This window comes from Chelonia mydas, chromosome 27 (assembly GCF_015237465.2).
Source record: "Chelonia mydas isolate rCheMyd1 chromosome 27, rCheMyd1.pri.v2, whole genome shotgun sequence".
Lineage (NCBI taxonomy): Eukaryota > Metazoa > Chordata > Testudines > Cheloniidae > Chelonia > Chelonia mydas.
This window is the reverse complement of record NC_057860.1, coordinates 2,214,168-2,232,322: the sequence shown is the minus strand read 5'-3', so window position 1 is coordinate 2,232,322 and position 18,155 is coordinate 2,214,168. Positions and strand designations below refer to the sequence as shown.

At 53.4% G+C, this 18,155-nt stretch overlaps 1 protein-coding gene across 4 annotated transcripts in view; it reads right to left on the bottom strand.

Moving 5' to 3' along the window:
- Positions 1-6,980, bottom strand: part of KIF18B (kinesin family member 18B) — a 36,377-nt gene extending 29,397 nt beyond the window's left edge. The window contains exons 1-4 of one of the 4 annotated variants that reach the window (XM_043536945.1): positions 6,918-6,972; positions 6,238-6,282; positions 2,019-2,365; positions 375-532 (exon numbers count right to left, since the gene is read on the bottom strand). In XM_043536945.1, coding sequence (XP_043392880.1) covers positions 375-532; positions 2,019-2,340 — 480 coding nt within the window. In that variant the 5' untranslated portion in view covers positions 2,341-2,365; positions 6,238-6,282; positions 6,918-6,972. Of the gene's footprint in view, positions 1-374; positions 533-2,018; positions 2,366-6,226; positions 6,283-6,917 lie in introns of all 4 variants that reach the window. The other 3 variants (XM_043536949.1, XM_043536948.1, XM_043536946.1) reach the window with 3 other exon arrangements.
- Positions 6,981-18,155: the final 11,175 nt, after the last annotated feature.

The following is an 18,155-nucleotide window of genomic DNA, read 5'->3' as shown; positions in this document are numbered from 1 at the left end:
CTTGTTGGAGCAGAATCTGGGTGTAGACACAATACACTGTGTTGGACTCAGTAAAGGCTTAGGGAGAAGGGAATACACAAGTGAAAATTTCCCTCCCTAATGGGTAAAGGCAAGCACAGGAGGGTCATTGTAGAGTGTCTGTGGTGCAGTGAGAGGATGCCAAAAAGCAAGTGGGAAAAATAGAGACAGAACTTCTTTCCCACCCCAGGACCAGCTGGACTAGTCAGTGGCATAGTGCTATGGAATCTCAGCAGCTTGCTGGCACCATACTGAACCTGAGGGGATGGAGCCACGTAATCCTAACTACCGCCCCCTGACACCTCTTCTTCAGGGTGGTAGCAGATGGAAGGGGGTAGCGTCAGACACCCGGGTACCTCCTGGTAGGAGATGAGCACCTCGCAGCTTTTCTCCTCCTTCCTTGCCTCAATCCTTTTATAAAGCTCCACCATGGTGAGGTACATGATGCCTGGACTCTTCTCAGAGCCCAGCATGGTGTAGGTTTTTCCTGCACCTGTTGCACCATAGGCAAACACTGGAAATAGAAAGACAAGACACTAGAAATTCAAAGGCCAGAAAAGACCACTATAATCTAATCTGTCCTCCTATATATAGGCCAAAGAATTTCACCCAATAATTCCTACAACCCCCTCGGGGGTTGAGCCAGGGTCTATTTTTTTTAAAATAAGGATGCTCTATCTTGATTTAGATTTCAAGTTACAGAGAATCAGCCCCAACCCTAGATAAATTGTTCCAATGGTTAATTACCCTCATTGTTGGAAATTTGCACCTATTGTCTACTCTGCTTTTATGTAGCTTCAGCTTCCAGCCACTGGATTTCATTATGCTTTTTGTCTGCTAGATTAAAGAGCCATCTAATATCAGAAATCTGCTCCCCATTTAGATACTTAGACATGATCAAGTCATCTCTAACCTTTTCTTTAATAAACTCATAAGATTGAGCTTCCTAAATCTTTCACTATAAAGCAGATTTTCCAGACCTTGACTCAGGTCTTGTAGCTCATCTCTGAGCCCTTTGCAATTTTTCAACATCCTTTTAAAAGTGTTGACCTCCGAATAGGACATGGTATTCTAGTGATTTCAGTCTTTCCCCCATTAATAAGATGCTGTAGAAGTACGAAGTATTGTTAAAGGATCTCAAAAATATTTAGCATAAGAAGGGCATGTAAAGAGAGCCAGTCACAGATCTGTGCTCACAACACACCCCAAATAGAGCCTAGGAGTTCTGATGCCCAGTCCCAGGCTCTAACCACGAGACAACTCCCTTCTGTTTTTAGTTCGTTATTACTGCACCAGCATGGCTGACTTGCAGAACTGCACTAATGTCTTCATATCAAAGGGGAGCTCCACGTTTGGTGGGGCCAACAGAAGATGGTAGCAAACCAGACAGTTGCCTGGGGCTCCACACCACAGGGGATCCACACCAAAGGGGCCTCTGTGAAGAGGTGTTCAGCTTCTGCTTCCGCCTCTGGGTGGTGGGGCTCAGGGCCTCGGGCTTCAGCCCTGCATGGCAGGACTTAGGCTTTCTGCCCCGAGCCCCAGCGAGTCTAACACTGTCCCTGCTTGGCAGCCCCCCGAAACCTGCTCACGGCCCCCCAGAGGGCCATGGACCCCTGGTTGAGAACCACTGGTCTACAGGAATACAGGACTGACCAGGCCTGATCCTCTATTGAGCCAGTCTGGCCTCGGATCCCATCTGAGGCATCAGCTAAGTTATTAAAGTTTAATTGTGTGGACCAAACAGTGCGAAGGTGGCTCTGTTGGGGGAAATCAAATGAAAGAAAAAAAAGAGTGGAAGAGCCTCTTCTATGTGCAGCAGCTTCCTGCAAATTACAGTGCTGGATGTGATAAAAATCCCCCCACACACACACCCTGCAAGGAGTCGGCTCAGGCCCTGAGCAATGGCATTTCACTATGTTCACTGCATACTTAACCCTGTAATGTGTTCAGTTAACTCTGTATAATGAAGCCAAATAAAATGCCACACCAGGGCTCCTTACCAGAGCAGTTGTACCCATTCAGCACCCCATCCAGGATCTCCTTAGTTGTGTGCTGGAATACTTCCTCCTGTGTAGCACTCTCACCAAACACTTGGTCAAACACAAACTTCAGGTCCTTGCCCTTTCGCTTCGGGGCATCATGCCCCCGGAAGCCTGTAAAAACTCCCGATAGACGGGGTTCCTCGGGGTCAAACACCAACATGCTGTCACCGATCACCTGCACCACAGCGTGACGACTCCCTTCCCGCTCCTGTTGATTCTGGGGCCGTACCCGCACCACCACTGCCACATTGCCCTCTTCTGTGGGCAGAACTGACACCATGATTGCAGAGCAGCTTCAGTCAGTACTGCATCCAAAGGGGGAATAAAAGCCACAGTCAGAAGCAGGACACTGAACACCCATCACTGATCGTTGGATCACACCTTTTCAATGATCCAAAAATCCAGAGGGGCTGGCAAGATGAATGGATCTGAATTAGCAACCACTTAGGGAACAAACTCTCTTCTCAGGGCAATAGACCCCTTTATTTAAAAATACGGGACTGCTGTTTGCCGTATGTTCTTGGCTATCAACCTATTTGCCTCTCACACGCTGTGTAATGCTCTAAATGCCAGATTTACAGTCCAGAGACTAAAGCCTATCTTCTGCAGAAGTACAACATGGGAACCTTGCCTACCCCTGCCCCCTCATGCCTCCCATCACCACCACCAGTGCTCAACCTCCTCCGGGGCGGGGGGCAAGGGTAGGGGGAGAGTTCAGTCCTTGGTCTTTCTGCTGTGACTATTGATAAAAAGCCAGTTAGTGCTGCCAATTGCAATGACATTTTGTTTATATGGTCACCTGTCCAAACACTGGACTGACATCTGCCCAGTTCATTTCATATAAGAGCAGCCATAGTGGGTCAGATCAATGGTCCATCTAGCCTAGTATCCTGTCTTCCAACAGTGGCTGGTGCCAGATGCTTCAGAGGAAATGAACAGTGATCCATCCTGTTGTCCAGTCCCAGCCTCTGGCAGTCAATAGCCATTGATGGACCTATCCTCCATGAACTTATCTACATCTTTTTTGAACCCAGTTATACTTTTGGCCTTCACAACATCTACAGCAATGAGTTCCATAGGTTAACTGCGCACTGTGTTGAAAAAGTGCTTCCTTTGGTTTGTTTTAAACCTGCTGCTTATTAATTTTAATCAAGAAACCTCTGTTGGGTTATGTGAAAGGGTAAATATTAGGGTTGTTAAGCAACTAAAAAAGTTAATTGCGATTAAGTGTGCTGTTAATAATAATACCATTTATTAAAATATTTTTGGATGCTTTCTTCATTTTCAAATATATTGATTTCAATTACAACACAAAATACAAAGTATACAGTGCTCACTTTATATTACTACAAATATTTGCACTGTAAAAAAAAAGAAACAGTATTTTTCAATTCACCTAATACAAGTACTGTAGTGCAATCTTTTTATCATGAAAGTTCAACTTACAACTTTAGAATTACGTACAAAAAATAACTGCATTCAAAAACAAAACAGCATAAAGCTTTAGCACCTACAAGTCCAATCAGTCCCACTTCTTGTTCAAGCCAGTCGCTCAGACAAACAAGTTTGTTTACATTTGCAGAAGATAATGCTGCCTGCTTCTTGTTTACAATGTCACCTGAAAGTGAGAACAGGCGTTCACATGGCACTGTTGTAGCTGGTGTCGCAAGATATTTACATGCCAGATGCACTGAAGATTCATATATCCCTTGATGCTTCAACCGCCATTCCAGAGGACATGCGTCCATGCTGATGACAGGTTCTGCTCAATAACGAACTAAAGCAGCGTGGACGACGCATGTTCATTTTCATCATCGTGAGTCAGATGCCACCAGCGGAAGGTTGATATTCTTTTTTGGTGGTTTGGGTTCTGTAGATTCTGCATCAGAGTGTTGCTCTTTTAAGACTTCTGAAAGCATGCTCCACATCTCATCCCTCTCAGATTTTGGAAGGCACTTCAGATTCTTAAATCCTGGGTTGAGTGCTGTGGCTATCTTTAGAAATCTCACATTGGTATCTTCTTTGCATTTTGTCAAATCTGCAGTGAAAGTGTTCTTAAAATGAACATGTGCTGGGTCAGCATCCGAAACTGCTTTAACATGAAATATGTGGCAGAATGTGGGTAAAACAGAGCAGGCGACATACAATTCTCCTCCAAGGAGTTCAGTCACAAATTTAATTAACGCTTTTTTTTTTTTTTTAAACTAGCATCATCAGCATGGAAACATGTCCTCTGGAACCATGGCCAAAGAATGAAGAGACACATGAATCTTTAGCGCATCTGACATATAAATATCTTGCAACGCCAGCTACAACAGTGCCATTTGAATGCCTGTTCTCACTTTCAGGTGACACTGTAATTAAGAAGTGGGCAGCATTATCTCCCATAAATGTAAACAAACTTGTTTGTCTTAGCGACTGGCTGAACAAGAAGTAGGACTGAGTGGACTAGTAGGCTCTAAAGTTTTACATTGTTTTGTTTCGTTTTTGAGTGCAGTTACCTAACAAAAAAAAACAACCCAAAAAAACTACATTTATAAGTTGCACTTTCATGATAAAGAGATTGCACTCCAGTACACGTATGAGGTGAACTGAAAAATACTATCTTTTGTTTATCATTTTTAGAGCAAATATTTGTAATAAAAAATAAAGTGAGCACTGTACACTTTGTATTCTGTATTGTAATTGAAATAGATACATTTGAAAATGTAGAAAAACATCCAAAAATATTTAAATTTCAATTGGTATTCTATTGTTTAACAATGCGATTAATTTTTGTAATCACGATTAATTTTTTTGAGTTAATCGTTAGTTAACTGTGATTAATCGACAGCCCTAGTAAATATTCTCCACACCATTCATGATTTTATAGACCTTCATCTTAGAAAAGACACTAAGGATATGATAAACAGTCCCAGTCTTTTTAACCTCTCATCCTATGGAAGCCTTTCCATACCCCTAAATCATTTTTGTTGCCCTTCTCTGAACTTTTGCAATTCTAATATCTCTCTTTTAAGATGGAGTGACCAGAACTGTATGCAATATTCCATGTGTGGGCATACCGTGGATTTATACAGTGGTACTATGTTATCTTCTGTCTTAGTATATCTCTTTCCAAAGGTTAGATAGCCACCAGATGATAGCTATGTGCTGGTCTCTGCTGACATGAGATAGATTCAAACTAAACCTAGACCAGGGGTGGGCAAACTATGGCCCGTGGGCCGCATCCAGTCCGCCAGCCGTTTTAATCTGGCCCTCGAGCTCCTGTTGGGGATTGGGGTCTGGGGCTTGCCCCGCTCTGGTGCTCCAGCCATGAAGCAGGGTTGGGGGCCGCTCTGCGCAGCTCCAGGAAGTAGCAGCATGTCCCCACCCCGGCTCCGATGCGTAGGAACAGCCAGGGGACTCTGCTCCGCACGCTGCCTCCACCTCAAGTGCCTCACCCACAGCTCCAGTTGGCCAGGAGCCACAGCCAATGGGAGCTGCAGGGGCAGCGCCTGCAGACAGGGCAGCAAGCAGCAGAGCTGCCTAGCTACACTAGAGCTGGGACATGCCACTGCTTCTGGGAGCTGCTTGCGGTAAGCGCTGCCTGGAGCCTCCCCCCACAGCCCAACCCCCTGCCCCAGCCCTGATCCCCTGCCCACCCTCCAAACCCCTCAGTCCCAGCCCAGAGCACCCTCCTACACCCCAAACCCCTCATCCCCAGCCCCATCTCAGAGCCCTTGCCCCACCCCACCCTCCCTGCCCCAATCCAGAGCCCCCTCCCACATCCTGAACTCCTCATTTCTGGCCCCACCCCAGAGACCGCACCCCCAGCCAGGGCCCTCACCCCCCCTCCCACACCCCAACCTCAAATTGGTGAGCCTGCCATACAATTTCCATATGCAGAGGTGGCCCTCAGGCCAGAAAGTTTGCCCACCCCTGATCTAGAGGTTAAAGGTCATATATCCTCCTCTTATACTTATTAGTGCAAGGACACCGGAAAAGGGGGTCATGAAAGATCCCTTCTGATCCCTATTAGCTTCTCCACAGACACCTTGCAGATCAGCAAAGCCCTTTATTTCGGGCATGAACGATTGTCAGAGTTGTCCCACCCCCACAGATCCTACTAATTTCTGCGGGAGCCGTGGCTATGTGGGGCAGGGAGAATCAGACACAGGCTCATTTACCCTGAACGTACCCACTCCAGTAGCGCCCTGAACACCAGGTGGCATGTCCTCACCTTCTAAAGAAGGAATTGCAAAGGCAACGGGGATGAACTTGTAATGACCTTTCAAATAATCAGCCCCCCCCCCCCCGTTTGGCAACCTTTTAAAAGCGTGAAAATGAAGTTTAGTTGCTTAAAGGTCGCACCCATGCGGCGTGCGCGAACAGGGTGGTTATTTTAAACCTGCTCCCCCCTCCTCGGCGCCCCGTGTTCACACTGACTTATTTAGGAGACGAAGCGGGTAAGGGAGAAACTAGGGCAGCGCCCTGCGCCCGGGAGCGAGGGAGGAACCGCGCAGGGCGCCCCCCTGCCGCGGGAGCGGCTCCCGGGAACGGGCTGGAAGTGGGGGGACCCCCCCCCCGGCTCGGCCCGGCCCCCGGCCCACGCAGGGTTTGCAGCGCGGTTCAGGGCCCCCCCCCGCTGCACGCATTGTCCCTGGGCCGGTCTGCGGCCCGGGCTCCGGGGGCGCTGGGCAAAGCGGACCCCGCCCAGCCCCGCCCCGCCCCGGAGCGGCCCCAGGCCCCAGCCGCGGCCCGGCTGCGCCCCTTCGCCCCGGGCTGCGGGGCGGCCTGAGGCCCCGGGCGGGCGGCTCGGGCAGGGCCCAGGGCTCCCCCTGGCGCTCGGGGCCGTCCAGGAGAGGCCGCGGCTCTTACCGTGGAACGGGGCCCGCACGACCCGCCGCTTCCGCCTGCCGCCTTTCAAATCACCCGGCAACGCCCGGCCGCTCTCCCCATTGGCCGACAGCCTCCTTCTGATTGGCTCTGCGCCGCCAGGGGGCGGAGCCCGCTCCCTTCACACAGCCAATAGGAGTGTCCTCAGACGGAGGGGGGGCGCAGGGCCCGCCGGGAGTTGTAGTTCTTTGAGGAAGGGTCCCGCGGACGTACGGCGGCGCCGGGCCCTTGGGGGTCCCGCTCCAGGGGGGCGCCGCGCGTGCGCTGGCTGGGCTGCAGGGCACCGGTCAGGCCCCTCCGCAGGGCGGATGGGTCCCGTGGCCAGCTCAGCCGCCGCCGCTGCGCAGAGATGGTGGGCACGGCCCTTGCCCTCTGGGGGCCTCAGTTTCCCCACCCGCCGCATGGTAGCGCTGAGCCCAGACGCCCAGGCCCGCAGCGGGGATTGGGGCTAGTAAAGCAGTTGAGCTCCCCCCTGGGAAGGGGCTACCCAGGCAAAGGGAGGGTGCTATGGGGTGGGGTGCGGGCAGCATGGGGGATCTGCAGGGCTGGACACGCAGGGCTGCCCCTAAGCACCAGCAAGGCCAATAACTGATTGGGCCCCTGTGATTCCATATGTATTACTGGGGTTTATTTTCTTCAGTGCCCGCTGTCGAACGGCTAATATACACCCAGGCTGGGATTGTCAGAGCCTCCTATTTGGATACCTGCTTCTGATTAAAAATCAATGGAAATTTCCCTTCGGAGGCTTTGAAAATCCCAGCTCCACAATATACAACTCTAGGTCATGTGAAAGGGCCAAGGATTTAACATCCCTTAAGAAAGCTGTGGAAATATCCTTTGGGATTGTCACTTTTATTTTGATAGTTCAGGGGTTGGACGGGACTACCAGCCCTTCCGTGGAGGGAGGGCCAGGCAGTTTGTGGGGAGCTGCTGAGGCCTTGTGGGAAGCTGAAACAGAAACGAAGTGGGGGTGAACCCACATGCAGCACAATAGAGAAAACACGGTACATTGGGGTCATAAGGTGGTTCTGCTGTGAAGGTTCACCAGGCCCACCAAAACCAAACAACCAGATTAATCCCTGGAGTAAGCAAATGCAACCACAGTGAAGTCAATGGTTCTGCTTCAGAGCCAGAGGGATTAGAAATACATGATATGTTTCACAGGAGCCCTATCTGCTCTGTATAATCCTTCAGCTGGGGTGGTATTATTTGCAGTAATAATGGCCTGGTTCTAACAATATTTTAAGATTCCACTTAACATAGTGAAAGTAAATGGCTCAAATCCCAGCCCCTGCTAAAACTTTGTCCCCTTTCATGTTTTACAAATTAAAAATGTAAACCCCCCTACTACCTTTCTCCACACCCAGAACCTGAAATACCCAGGCACATAACCCCTTGTCATTTGGAGCACCTTTAATACACCCAAGGCAATCAGAGCAACACATTCTAAGAGAAGACTCACCAAAAAGATCCTACTTAAAAGTTCAAAAAGACCCCCAAATTCCTTACTGAGCTTGACCTTCCAATCTGGGCCCACAGCTGTCTAGATTAGGGTGCTCTACTTTCCCCATTGGACAACTCAGAGATGTTTTCCCATTCCCTTCCCCTGCCAGGTATCTGCCATAAGTCTATCAGAGTTTGGGAGTGTGGAATTCCAGATTGTTCACATTTGGTACATTATACAGCTCCTGAGGTATATGGAAATTATACTTGCCAGCAAGTACAATGGGCTTCAGTCTTCCCCATTTACCCAGAGAGCAGAACATGCAAATTAGCCCATGACATAGAATAGAATCATAGAATATCAGGGTTGGAATGGACCTCAGGAAGTCATCTAGTCCAACTCCTTGCTCAAAGCAGGACCAATCCCCAATTTTTGCCCCAGATCCCTAAATGGCCCCCTCAAGGATTGAACTCACAACCCTGGGTTGAGCAGACCAATGCTCAAACCACTGAGCTATCCCTCCCCAACATTGTGGCCCACTTCCTCCATTCTCCCACTTCACCGGTAGAGGGCGCCAAATAACCTGCCAGGCCTTGAGCTCAGGTCTCGCAGAGAGCGCCTGCCCCGCCATGCACAAGAAAGAAGCATTTCTTAGGGTTCCATGCTGCCCCCTGGGGGGCAATGAGTAGTATAACTGCAAAATGTTTCCCCCTCAGGATACCTCAGCTCCTGCTCTGGTGGACTCATGACTGGAGCTGGTGAATAACCGATGCGGCAGTTTGGCCACTACATAGAAACACCCAGGAAAATACTTGGTTCAGTTCTGAAAATGTTTGAAAAGCAACAAAATTCTGGTCCAGGCCAGCAACCATGCATTCCTTTGTGATCTTTAGCCAGGGACTAGCACACTCATGTGGGAGGTGGGAGACCCAGGTTTGAGTTCCTGCTCCAGAGCAGGGATCTGAACTCAGATAATCCCTCTGCCAACCCACCAGGGTACAGGGTAGGCTGGAGCAAGGAGCTCTCAAGCTCCCCTGATGAACCTGGTCCACTTTAAATAACCACATACAAATTCACTGGGCCAAAAAGAGAGAAGCAGCATTTCTATAGCCTGGTGATGAAGACACTCACCTGCCAAGAAGGAGACAGGATTCAAATCTTTCCTCTGAAACAGGTGGAGAGAAAATGTGAATTCATATCTCCTACCACCCACCTGTCTGTCTGAAGCACCAGGCTCCAGTGTTGTTCTCATTCACACACTGACCCAAGGACTATTTAGTATTTATACAAAGTAGAACAGCTTCAACAGGAGGGACTGAGAGTCCTCTCCCCTAACATAGCCTATAGCCATTGGTCCGGCTGCTCACCTGGGGGTGGGGGGTAGCCTCTGACGTCAAGTCCCTGCTCCAGTGTGGATTGAAATCGGGGACTTTTAGGTTCTGGGCAAGCAGCCTAGCCACTGGTCTGAGGCTATAAAAGGGGTAGGGACACTCTTACTTTTCTCAAACTGGCCTTGACAAATATATTCCCAGCCAAACCCAAGCTGGTCACATTTGCAAATTGCAGGTTGACCAAAGCTGCATTTTTCAGTGAATAAATTGTCTGAAAAATTTTGCCCAGCTCTACTCATGATCATGGTCCCCACGTTCTAGGTGGTGGAGACCATCAAGCGCAATGGGAATACTGGCTCTCTACTAGAGACTTTAGCCCCCTCCAGCCAGTACTATCACAGCGGGAGACTCCTCTGCGGAGGGGCAGGGGATACAGATGGAGAAGTTTCAGAGTAGCAGCCGTGTTAGTCTGTATTCGCAAAAAGAAAAGGAGGACTTGTGGCACCTTAGAGACTAACCAATTTATTTGAGCATGAGCTTTCGTGAGCTACAGCTCACTTCATCGGGTGCATAAAGTGGAAAATACAGTGGGGAGATTTATATACATAGAGAACATGAAACAATGGGTGTTACCATACACACTGTAACGAGAGTGACCACTTAAGGTGAGCTATTACCAGCAGGAGAGCGGCGGGGCCGGGGTGGGGGTGGGGGGACCTTTTCTGGTGATAATCAAGGTGGGCCATTTCCAGCAGTTAACAAGAACGTCTGCGGAACAGTGGGGGGGAGGGGGGGAATAAACAAGGGGAAATAGAAGTGTCTTTTTGGCAACATCTGTAGCCTAGCACTGCTTTTAACATGCTGCCGCTGTGTGTGCCTCTCTCATTGTCACCTCCCGGGGAGAGTTAAAGGTTTGATACCTGCCAGTGAGATTAGAGCAGCTCACACCTCAGATTCCAGAGCCTCAAAATATTCCTTCTCGTTGCCAGGGGAAAGAGCCCTGCAAAGGCAGCTGTGGCTCCACAGCCAGAAGAGCGAAGGATAAATTCAGAGCGGAGGGAAGGGGAGGTACCAAGTTCTGAGAGATCTGTGTGTGGAATGGCTTGTGCCGTAGCAGAGCTGCATGTGAATCAGGCTTTGTAGTTTGAAAATGGCCTCTGATTTTGGGTCTCTTAATTTTTGAGTGCCCAGCTTGAGACTTCGTATTTGGCACAGGAATGGACAGGGCAAAGGGCCAACTCCGGACCGCCCCTATTCTGGAGCCAGCTGTCAGGATGAGTGAGAGTAGCCTCAGAGGTGCTTGGCCTACGCTCAGAGGCCTGTGGCTTTAAGGTTCCATTTCAGCAGCTGAGAGGAGCTGGAGTGCAGCTCCGGGCCATGGCCCTGTGCCAGGGACCATGGTGGGAAGTGGCATAGAGCCACTGTGTCGGCTTAAGTCATGTGGGGAGCCAGATCCACTGGCTTTGTGGCCAGGCTGTAACACAGGGTATGTCTACCCTGACACCCTCCACTGGCCCAGGCCACCTGACTTGGGGTTGTGGGGCTTGGGCTAAGGGGCTGTTTCATTGTGTGTAGACGGTTGGACCTGGACTGGAGCCTGGACTGGACCCTGCAAGGGAGAAGGGTCCAGTGGCTGTCCGAGTCCAGCTCCAGGAAATGATCTGATCCTTTGCATTCCCCTAGTGCTTTTATTCTGAAGAGGTGACATTGCTGCAAAGCCTTGGACTAAGAACTCCTCTCATCTTCCTTGTGAACTAGGGCTGTATGATCACCTTTGGTTTACAAATGGGGCACAGAGAGGGGTTATGACTTGGCCACAATGTCAGACCCAGGAATAGAACCCAGGAGTCCTGACCTCTAGGCTGCTGCTCGGTCACATACAGCAAGCTAAACTGGGGTTAGTTTGGCCGTCACCTGAAGTTCAGCGTGCATAGTATTGGCTTCTCTGAGCAGCTTGTTTGGTGCGGAGGCTGGTCGCCTGGCACTTGGTGGCGTGTTTGCGTGGCAGTGTCTGGGACCAGGGGTAACAGAACAGAACACAAGGGAAGCGAATGATCGAATGAAGCAGAAAACAGATTTGCAAGCACTGCTTGCTCCAGGCAGCAGCGTCTCACTGGGGCTGTATCCCTCCGAGCTAGTCACCAGCCCTCCATGCGACAAGCAGCACGGTGTGTGCTGGCTTCCCCGCCTTCATGGCTGATTCTGTGCTCGGGGGGTCATGAACTCAACTCCCAAGCTCAGGGGGGAAATGAACCCACATCCCCTAGTACTGCCACATGCACCCATTTCTAAGGGTGTCTGGCGCCCATTTGGGGAATTAAATTCAGCTGAGTACAGAATTTCTCATCATTTTGATGTCCTACTCTGTTGTGGTGTGCTGCAAACCGGCTGGTGTGTTCCACCCCAGAAGTGGCTGTACTGCAGTGGAAAGGGGGGTCTACCGTCTGAAAAGTGCTTCAGGATCATTTGGAATAAAAGGCACTAGGGAAATGGTGCAAGGGCTGAGGAGGGGTTATTCCTGGAGGGGTCAGGGGGTTGGAGACTGGCTCCGAAGCCAACGCCAGCACTAAGATTTGGATTTAATGGTTCAGGAACCTCACAAAGAGCCGCTAGGTCTGAGGTTACTGTTATGTGGGGCCTGGGTCCAGAGTGAGGGAGGTGCAGAGATGTCTTACCACTGGAGCTGGTCAGAAATTTTCCCACAGAAACCTGCCGGGACCCTGGTGAGTTGCAGAGGATCCTGGTGCTTCTGAGGTCAGCAGCTCAGGGACAGAGCAGCCAGGCCTGAGTGTCCAGGTGTCACGGAGTGTGGGGGAGTCCAGGCCCTGCACCCCTCTTCCTGGGATTCACTGAGACTCTCAGCCAGCCAGTAAAACAGAAGGTTTATTGGACAACAGGAACACAGTCCAAAACAGAGCTTGTGGGTACACCCAGGAACCCTCAGTGAAGTCCTTCTGGGGGAGCAGGGAGCTTAGACCCCAGCCCTGGGGTCCCTGTGTTCCTCCTCCCAGCCCCAAACTGAAAACTAAACTCACCCAGCAGGTTCCCTGCTGCAGCCTCTGTCCACATTCCTGGGCAGAGGTGTTACCTCCCCCTCCCCCTCCTGGCTCAGGTGACAGGCTCTCAGGTCTCCCGTCCCCAGGGCACATTCCCAGGTCAACACTCCCCCCTCCCTGCTGCGTCACATCGTCACATCTCTCCCCCCTTCGAGACTGAACTGAGCGGGGTCACTGTGACCAGTGACCTGGGGAAGTTCGGGGCCCCCTCTCCGGGACAGCGCATCCGCTATCAGGTTGGCACTTCCCTTCACATGGACCACATCCATGTCGTAATCCTGCAGGAGCAGGCTCCATCTCAGGAGTTTGGCGTTGGCTCCTTTCATCTGGTGCAGCCAGGTCAGGGGAGAGTGGTCGGTGTAGACGGTGAAGTGTCGCCCGAAGAGATAGGGCTCTAGTTTCTTGAGGGCCCACACCATGGCCAGGCACTCCTTCTCGATGGCCGCATAGTGTTGCTCCCGGGGTAGCAACTTCTTGCTCAGGTACACGATGGGGTGTCTCTCCCCCTTTTCATCCTCCTGCATTAACACCGCCCCCAGTCCCGTGTCGGAGGCGTCGGTGAACACCACAAAGGGCTTGTCAAAGTCTGGGTTTGCCAGAACTGGGCCACTGACCAGAGCCTCCTTCAGCGCCCGGAAAGCCTCCTGGCACTGCTCGGTCCAGACCACCTTGTCTGGCTTCCCCTTCTTGCATAGCTCCGTGATGGGGGTCGCTATGGCGCTAAAGTGGGGCACAAATCTTCGGTAGTATCCTGCCATCCCAATAAAGGCTTGGACCTGCTTTTTGGTGTGGGGAGCGGGCCAGTCTCTGATCACCTCCACCTTGGCCGGTTCCGGCTTTAGGCGGCCGCTTCCCACCCGATGGCCCAGGTAAGATACTTCAGCCATCCCCACCTTGCACTTCTCCGCTTTTACAGTCAGCCCAGCCCCCTGGAGTCGGTCCAGCACTTGTCTAACCTGGGACACGTGGTCCTCCCAGGTCTGGCTAAAGACACAGATGTCGTCAATATACGCCACGGCAAAACTCTCCATCCCCCTCAGGAGCTGGTCCACCAGGCGCTGGAAGGTGGCCGGCGCTCCCTTGAGGCCGAAAGGCAGGGTCAGGAACTCATAGAGCCCCAGAGGGGTGATAAAGGCCGATTTCAGCCGGGCATCTGCATCCAGCGGCACTTGCCATTAGCCCTTTGTAAGGTCCATGGTGGTAAGGTACCGAGCTCCTCCCAGCTTCTCTAGGAGCTCGTCCGGCCTGGGCATGGGGTAGGCATCAGATACAGTGATGGCATTGAGCTTCCGATAGTCCACACAGAACCGGACCGACCCGTCCTTTTTGGGGACCAGCACCACCGGCGAGGCCCAAGGGCTGGCCGATGGCTGGATCACCCCCAAAGCCAGCATGTCCCGGACCTCTCTTTCCAGGTCCTGAGCAGTTTTCCCGGTGACTCGGAAGGGGGAGCATCTTATCGGCGGGTGCGACCCTGTCTGCACCCGGTGGACAGTCAGATTAGTGCGTCCAGGCTGGTTGGAAAACAGCTGTCGGTACGGATGCAGCACCCCCCTGACCTCAGCTTGCTGGGCAGGGGTGAGCTGATCCGAGAGGGGAATTGTTTCCAGGGGGGGAACCAGCTCTGGTCCCAGGGAATAGATCTACTAAAGGGTCATCTCCCTGCTCCTCCCAATGTCCACACACAGCTAACACCACATTCCCCCTGGCATAATATGGCTTCATCATATTCACATGGTACACCCGGCGGTGGTGCGCCCGGTTAGACAGCTCCACCACATAGTTTACCTCATTGAGCTGCTTGACGACCTTGAAAGGGCCCTCCCAGGCGGCCTGTAGTTTGTTCTTTCTCACGGGGATGAGAACCATCACCAGATCCCCGGTGGCGTAGGCCCGGGCCCGCGCCGTGCGGTCATACCAGACCTTCTGCTTCCTCTGGGCTCTGGCCAGATTCTCCCTGGCCAGGCCCATGAGTTCAGCCAGTCTCTCTCGGAAGATCAGGACATACTCCACCACTGACTCTCCATCGGGAGTGGCCTTCCCCTCCCACTCATCTCTCATCAGGTCCAGGGGGCCCCTCACCCTCCTTCCATATAACAGTTCGAAAGGCGAAAATCCGGTAGACTCCTGGGGCACCTCCCTGTACGCGAACAGCAGGTGAGGTAAGTACTTGTCCCAATCCTGCGGGTGCTGGTTCATAAAGGTTTTCAGCATCATCTTTAGCGTCCCGTTAAACCTCTCCACCAGCCCATTGGACTGGGGGTGATACGCTGAGGCCCAGTCGTGCCGGACCCCACATTTCTCCCACAAGCACCGGAGCAGGGCCGACATGAAGTTGGAGCCTTGGTCTGTCAAGACTTCCCTGGGGAACCCCACTCGGCTGAAAATGGTCAGGAGCGCATCTGCCACGGTGTCTGCTTCAATGGAAGCTAAGGGCACTGCCTCGGGGTAGCGGGTGGCGAAATCTACCACCACCAGAATGTATTTCTTCCCCGACCGGGTCGTCTTGCTGAGAGGCCCCACGATGTCCATGGCCACCTTCTGGAAAGGCTCCTCTATGATGGGCAAAGGTCTCAAGGCCGCTTTCCCCTTGTCCCGGGCCTTCCCCACCCTCTGACAGGGGTCACAGGATCGGCAATACTGCCGGACCGTGGTAAAGACCCCGGGCCAGTAAAAGTTCTGTAGCAACCTCTGCCGGGTGCGCCGGATTCCCTGGTGCCCTGCGAGGGGGATGTCATGGGCCAGGTACAGGAGTTTGCGGCGATACTTCTGGGGGACCACCAGCTGCCTCCTGATCCCACAGGACTCCCCTTCCCCTGGGGGAGCCCATTCTCGGTACAGGAACCCCTTCTCCCACAGGAACCTCTCCTGGCAGCCTCTCCTCATGGTCTGTACCACCCTGAGGTCGGCCAGGTCCCTGAGCTTCCGCAAGGAGGGATCTTTCCTCAACTCGGCCTGGAACTCAGTGGTTGGGGAAGGGATGGGGCCCGGTTCCCCCTCAGTGGTCAGGTCTAAGGCCTCAGCCTCTCTGAGCCGTGCCCCTTGGCGCCCCCTCCCCACCCGAGTAGGGTCTTGAGCCTCCGGTGTGGTACCCTCCCCAGGGTCAGGTCGCAGTGCCCCTCGCCGGCTCTGGCTACGGGTCACAACCAGAGCGGTCTGGGGGTCGCTTGGCCAGTCCTCTAGGTCTCCCCCCATCAAAACTTCAGTGGGCAAATGGTGGTGTACCCCCACATCCTTGGGGCCCTCCTTGGCCCCCCATTTCAGGTGTACTCTTGCCACGGGCACCTTAAATGGGGTCCCACCCACCCCCGTCAGGGTCAGGTAGGTGTTGGGCACCACCCGATCTGGGGCCACCACCTCGGGCCGGGCCAGCGTCACCTCCGCCCCCGTATCCCAGTATCCATTGACCTTCCTCCCATCCACCTCCAGGGGAACAAGGCACTCTCTCCGGAGGGACAGCCCCGCACCCACCCTGTAAACCGAGCACCCTGAGTCCAGAGCCTCTAGCCCTCTGGCGGGGCTGGCCGGGGGTACTCTTCCCTCCTGAGCAGGTGGTAAACTGGTAGCCCCCCTTTCCTGGGTCGTCTGCCCCTCGTCCAGCTGAGTCCCTACCCAGTTAACCCTGGGTAGGTTGGGTCTGCTCAGTTTGTCCCTGAGCCTGGGGCACTGGGCCCGTACGTGGCCTCTCTGGCCACAGTGATAGCAGCTCAGGTCACGTTGGTCCCCTCGAGCGGGTCGGAGGGGCCCGACACCAGGCGCTCCCCTTTGGAGGGGGTTCTCCCTATTTCCCCGCTGGGAGGCCCCATGGTGACTCTCTCTCTGCATCGGGGGGGGCCTGTTCTTTTGGGACTCCTCCCGGCTACCCCCTGACCGACTGTTCACAAACTCGTCGGCCAGCTGCCCTGCGTGCTGGGGGTTCGCGAGCTTTTTGTCCACCAGCCACAGCCTCAGGTCGGAAGGGCACTGTTCATACAGTTGCTCCAGTACGATTAGGTCAAGCAGGTCCTCTTTAGTTTGGGCCCCCGCAGTCCACTTGCGGGCATATCCCTGCATCCTGTTGACCAGTTGTAGGTAGGTGGCCTCAGGCGTTTTACGCTGACTCCGGAACCTTCTCCGGTACATCTCGGGGGTCAGCCCAAACTCACGGAGCAGGGCCTGTTTGAACAGTTCGTAGTCCCCTGCCTCCGCCCCTGTCATCCGGCTGTACACCTCCACGGCTTTGGGGTCCAGTAAGGGGGTGAGGAACTGGAGCCTGTCTGCAGGGTCAACCCTGTGCATCTCGCAGGCATTCTCAAAGGCCGTCAGGAAGCTATCTATGTCCTCCCCCTCCTTCCGCTGGGCCAGGAGGCACTTATCAAAGCCCCTTGCAGTCTTGGGTCCCCCCTCACTCACCGCAGCCGGGGCCCCACTGCTCCTCAGCCTGGCCAGCTCCAGTTCATGCTGTCTTTGTTTCTCCTTCTCCTGACGCTCCCTCTCCTTCTCCTGACGCTCCCGCTCCTTCTCCTCCTGCTCATGTTGACGTTGTTTCTCCTTCTCCTCCTGCTCATGTTGACGTTGTTTCTCCTTCTCCTGACGCTCCCTCTCCTTCTCCTGACGCTCCCTCTCCTTCTCCTCCTGCTCATGTTGACGTTGTTTCTCCTCATGTTGACGTTGTTTTTCATGATCCTCCAGCTCCCTCATTTTCCTCTCCCTCTCCCATTCCAGCCGCATCCGCTCCAGGGATGGGGAGCTCCGCCGGGAGGATCCCCTGCTGGCTGCTGGGGTCAGGGTGCCCTCAGTATTCGCTGGGCTTCCCCCAACCCCTCCCCCAGGCATAGGTAGGAAGGGTCTCGGGGTGTCCTGGGCAGCAGTCTGACCCCTCCCAGCCTGGTCAGGCCCCAGGGCCCACGCTGCATCCCCCGGGCGGCTTCCCTCAGGGACAGGGATCGGGTCGTCCAAGCGATCCCTCTCTTCCAACTGGGCAATCAGCTGTTCCTTGGTGGACCTCCCGATGCGCAGCCCCCTCTGCCTGCACAGCTCCACCAGGTCGCTCTTAAGGCGTTTAGCGTACATCTCCCTGCTGGCCACTCGCAGGCCGGGCAGCTTTCCACGGTTTCCAGGAAAAACCCCTCGTGTGCCAGTCCTTCTTGAGGTCACCACCTCTTTGCCAGGGTCGAGCTGCAGACTCCTCCGCCCCTGGGACCGCTTGCTGCAATCCCCCGGGGGACCCTGTTACTGCAAAAGTCCTTCTCTCTGGTCACACACTCCCAGGGGTTAACCGCCCCCTGGAACCGTCTCTCTCTGAATCTTCAGCACACCTGGTCCCCGTCAATCCCCCTTCGTTTTACTGTTCCCCAGTCACTTACTGCAGGAAGCGCCGTTCACGGGGTGCAGTAGATCCCACCGCTGC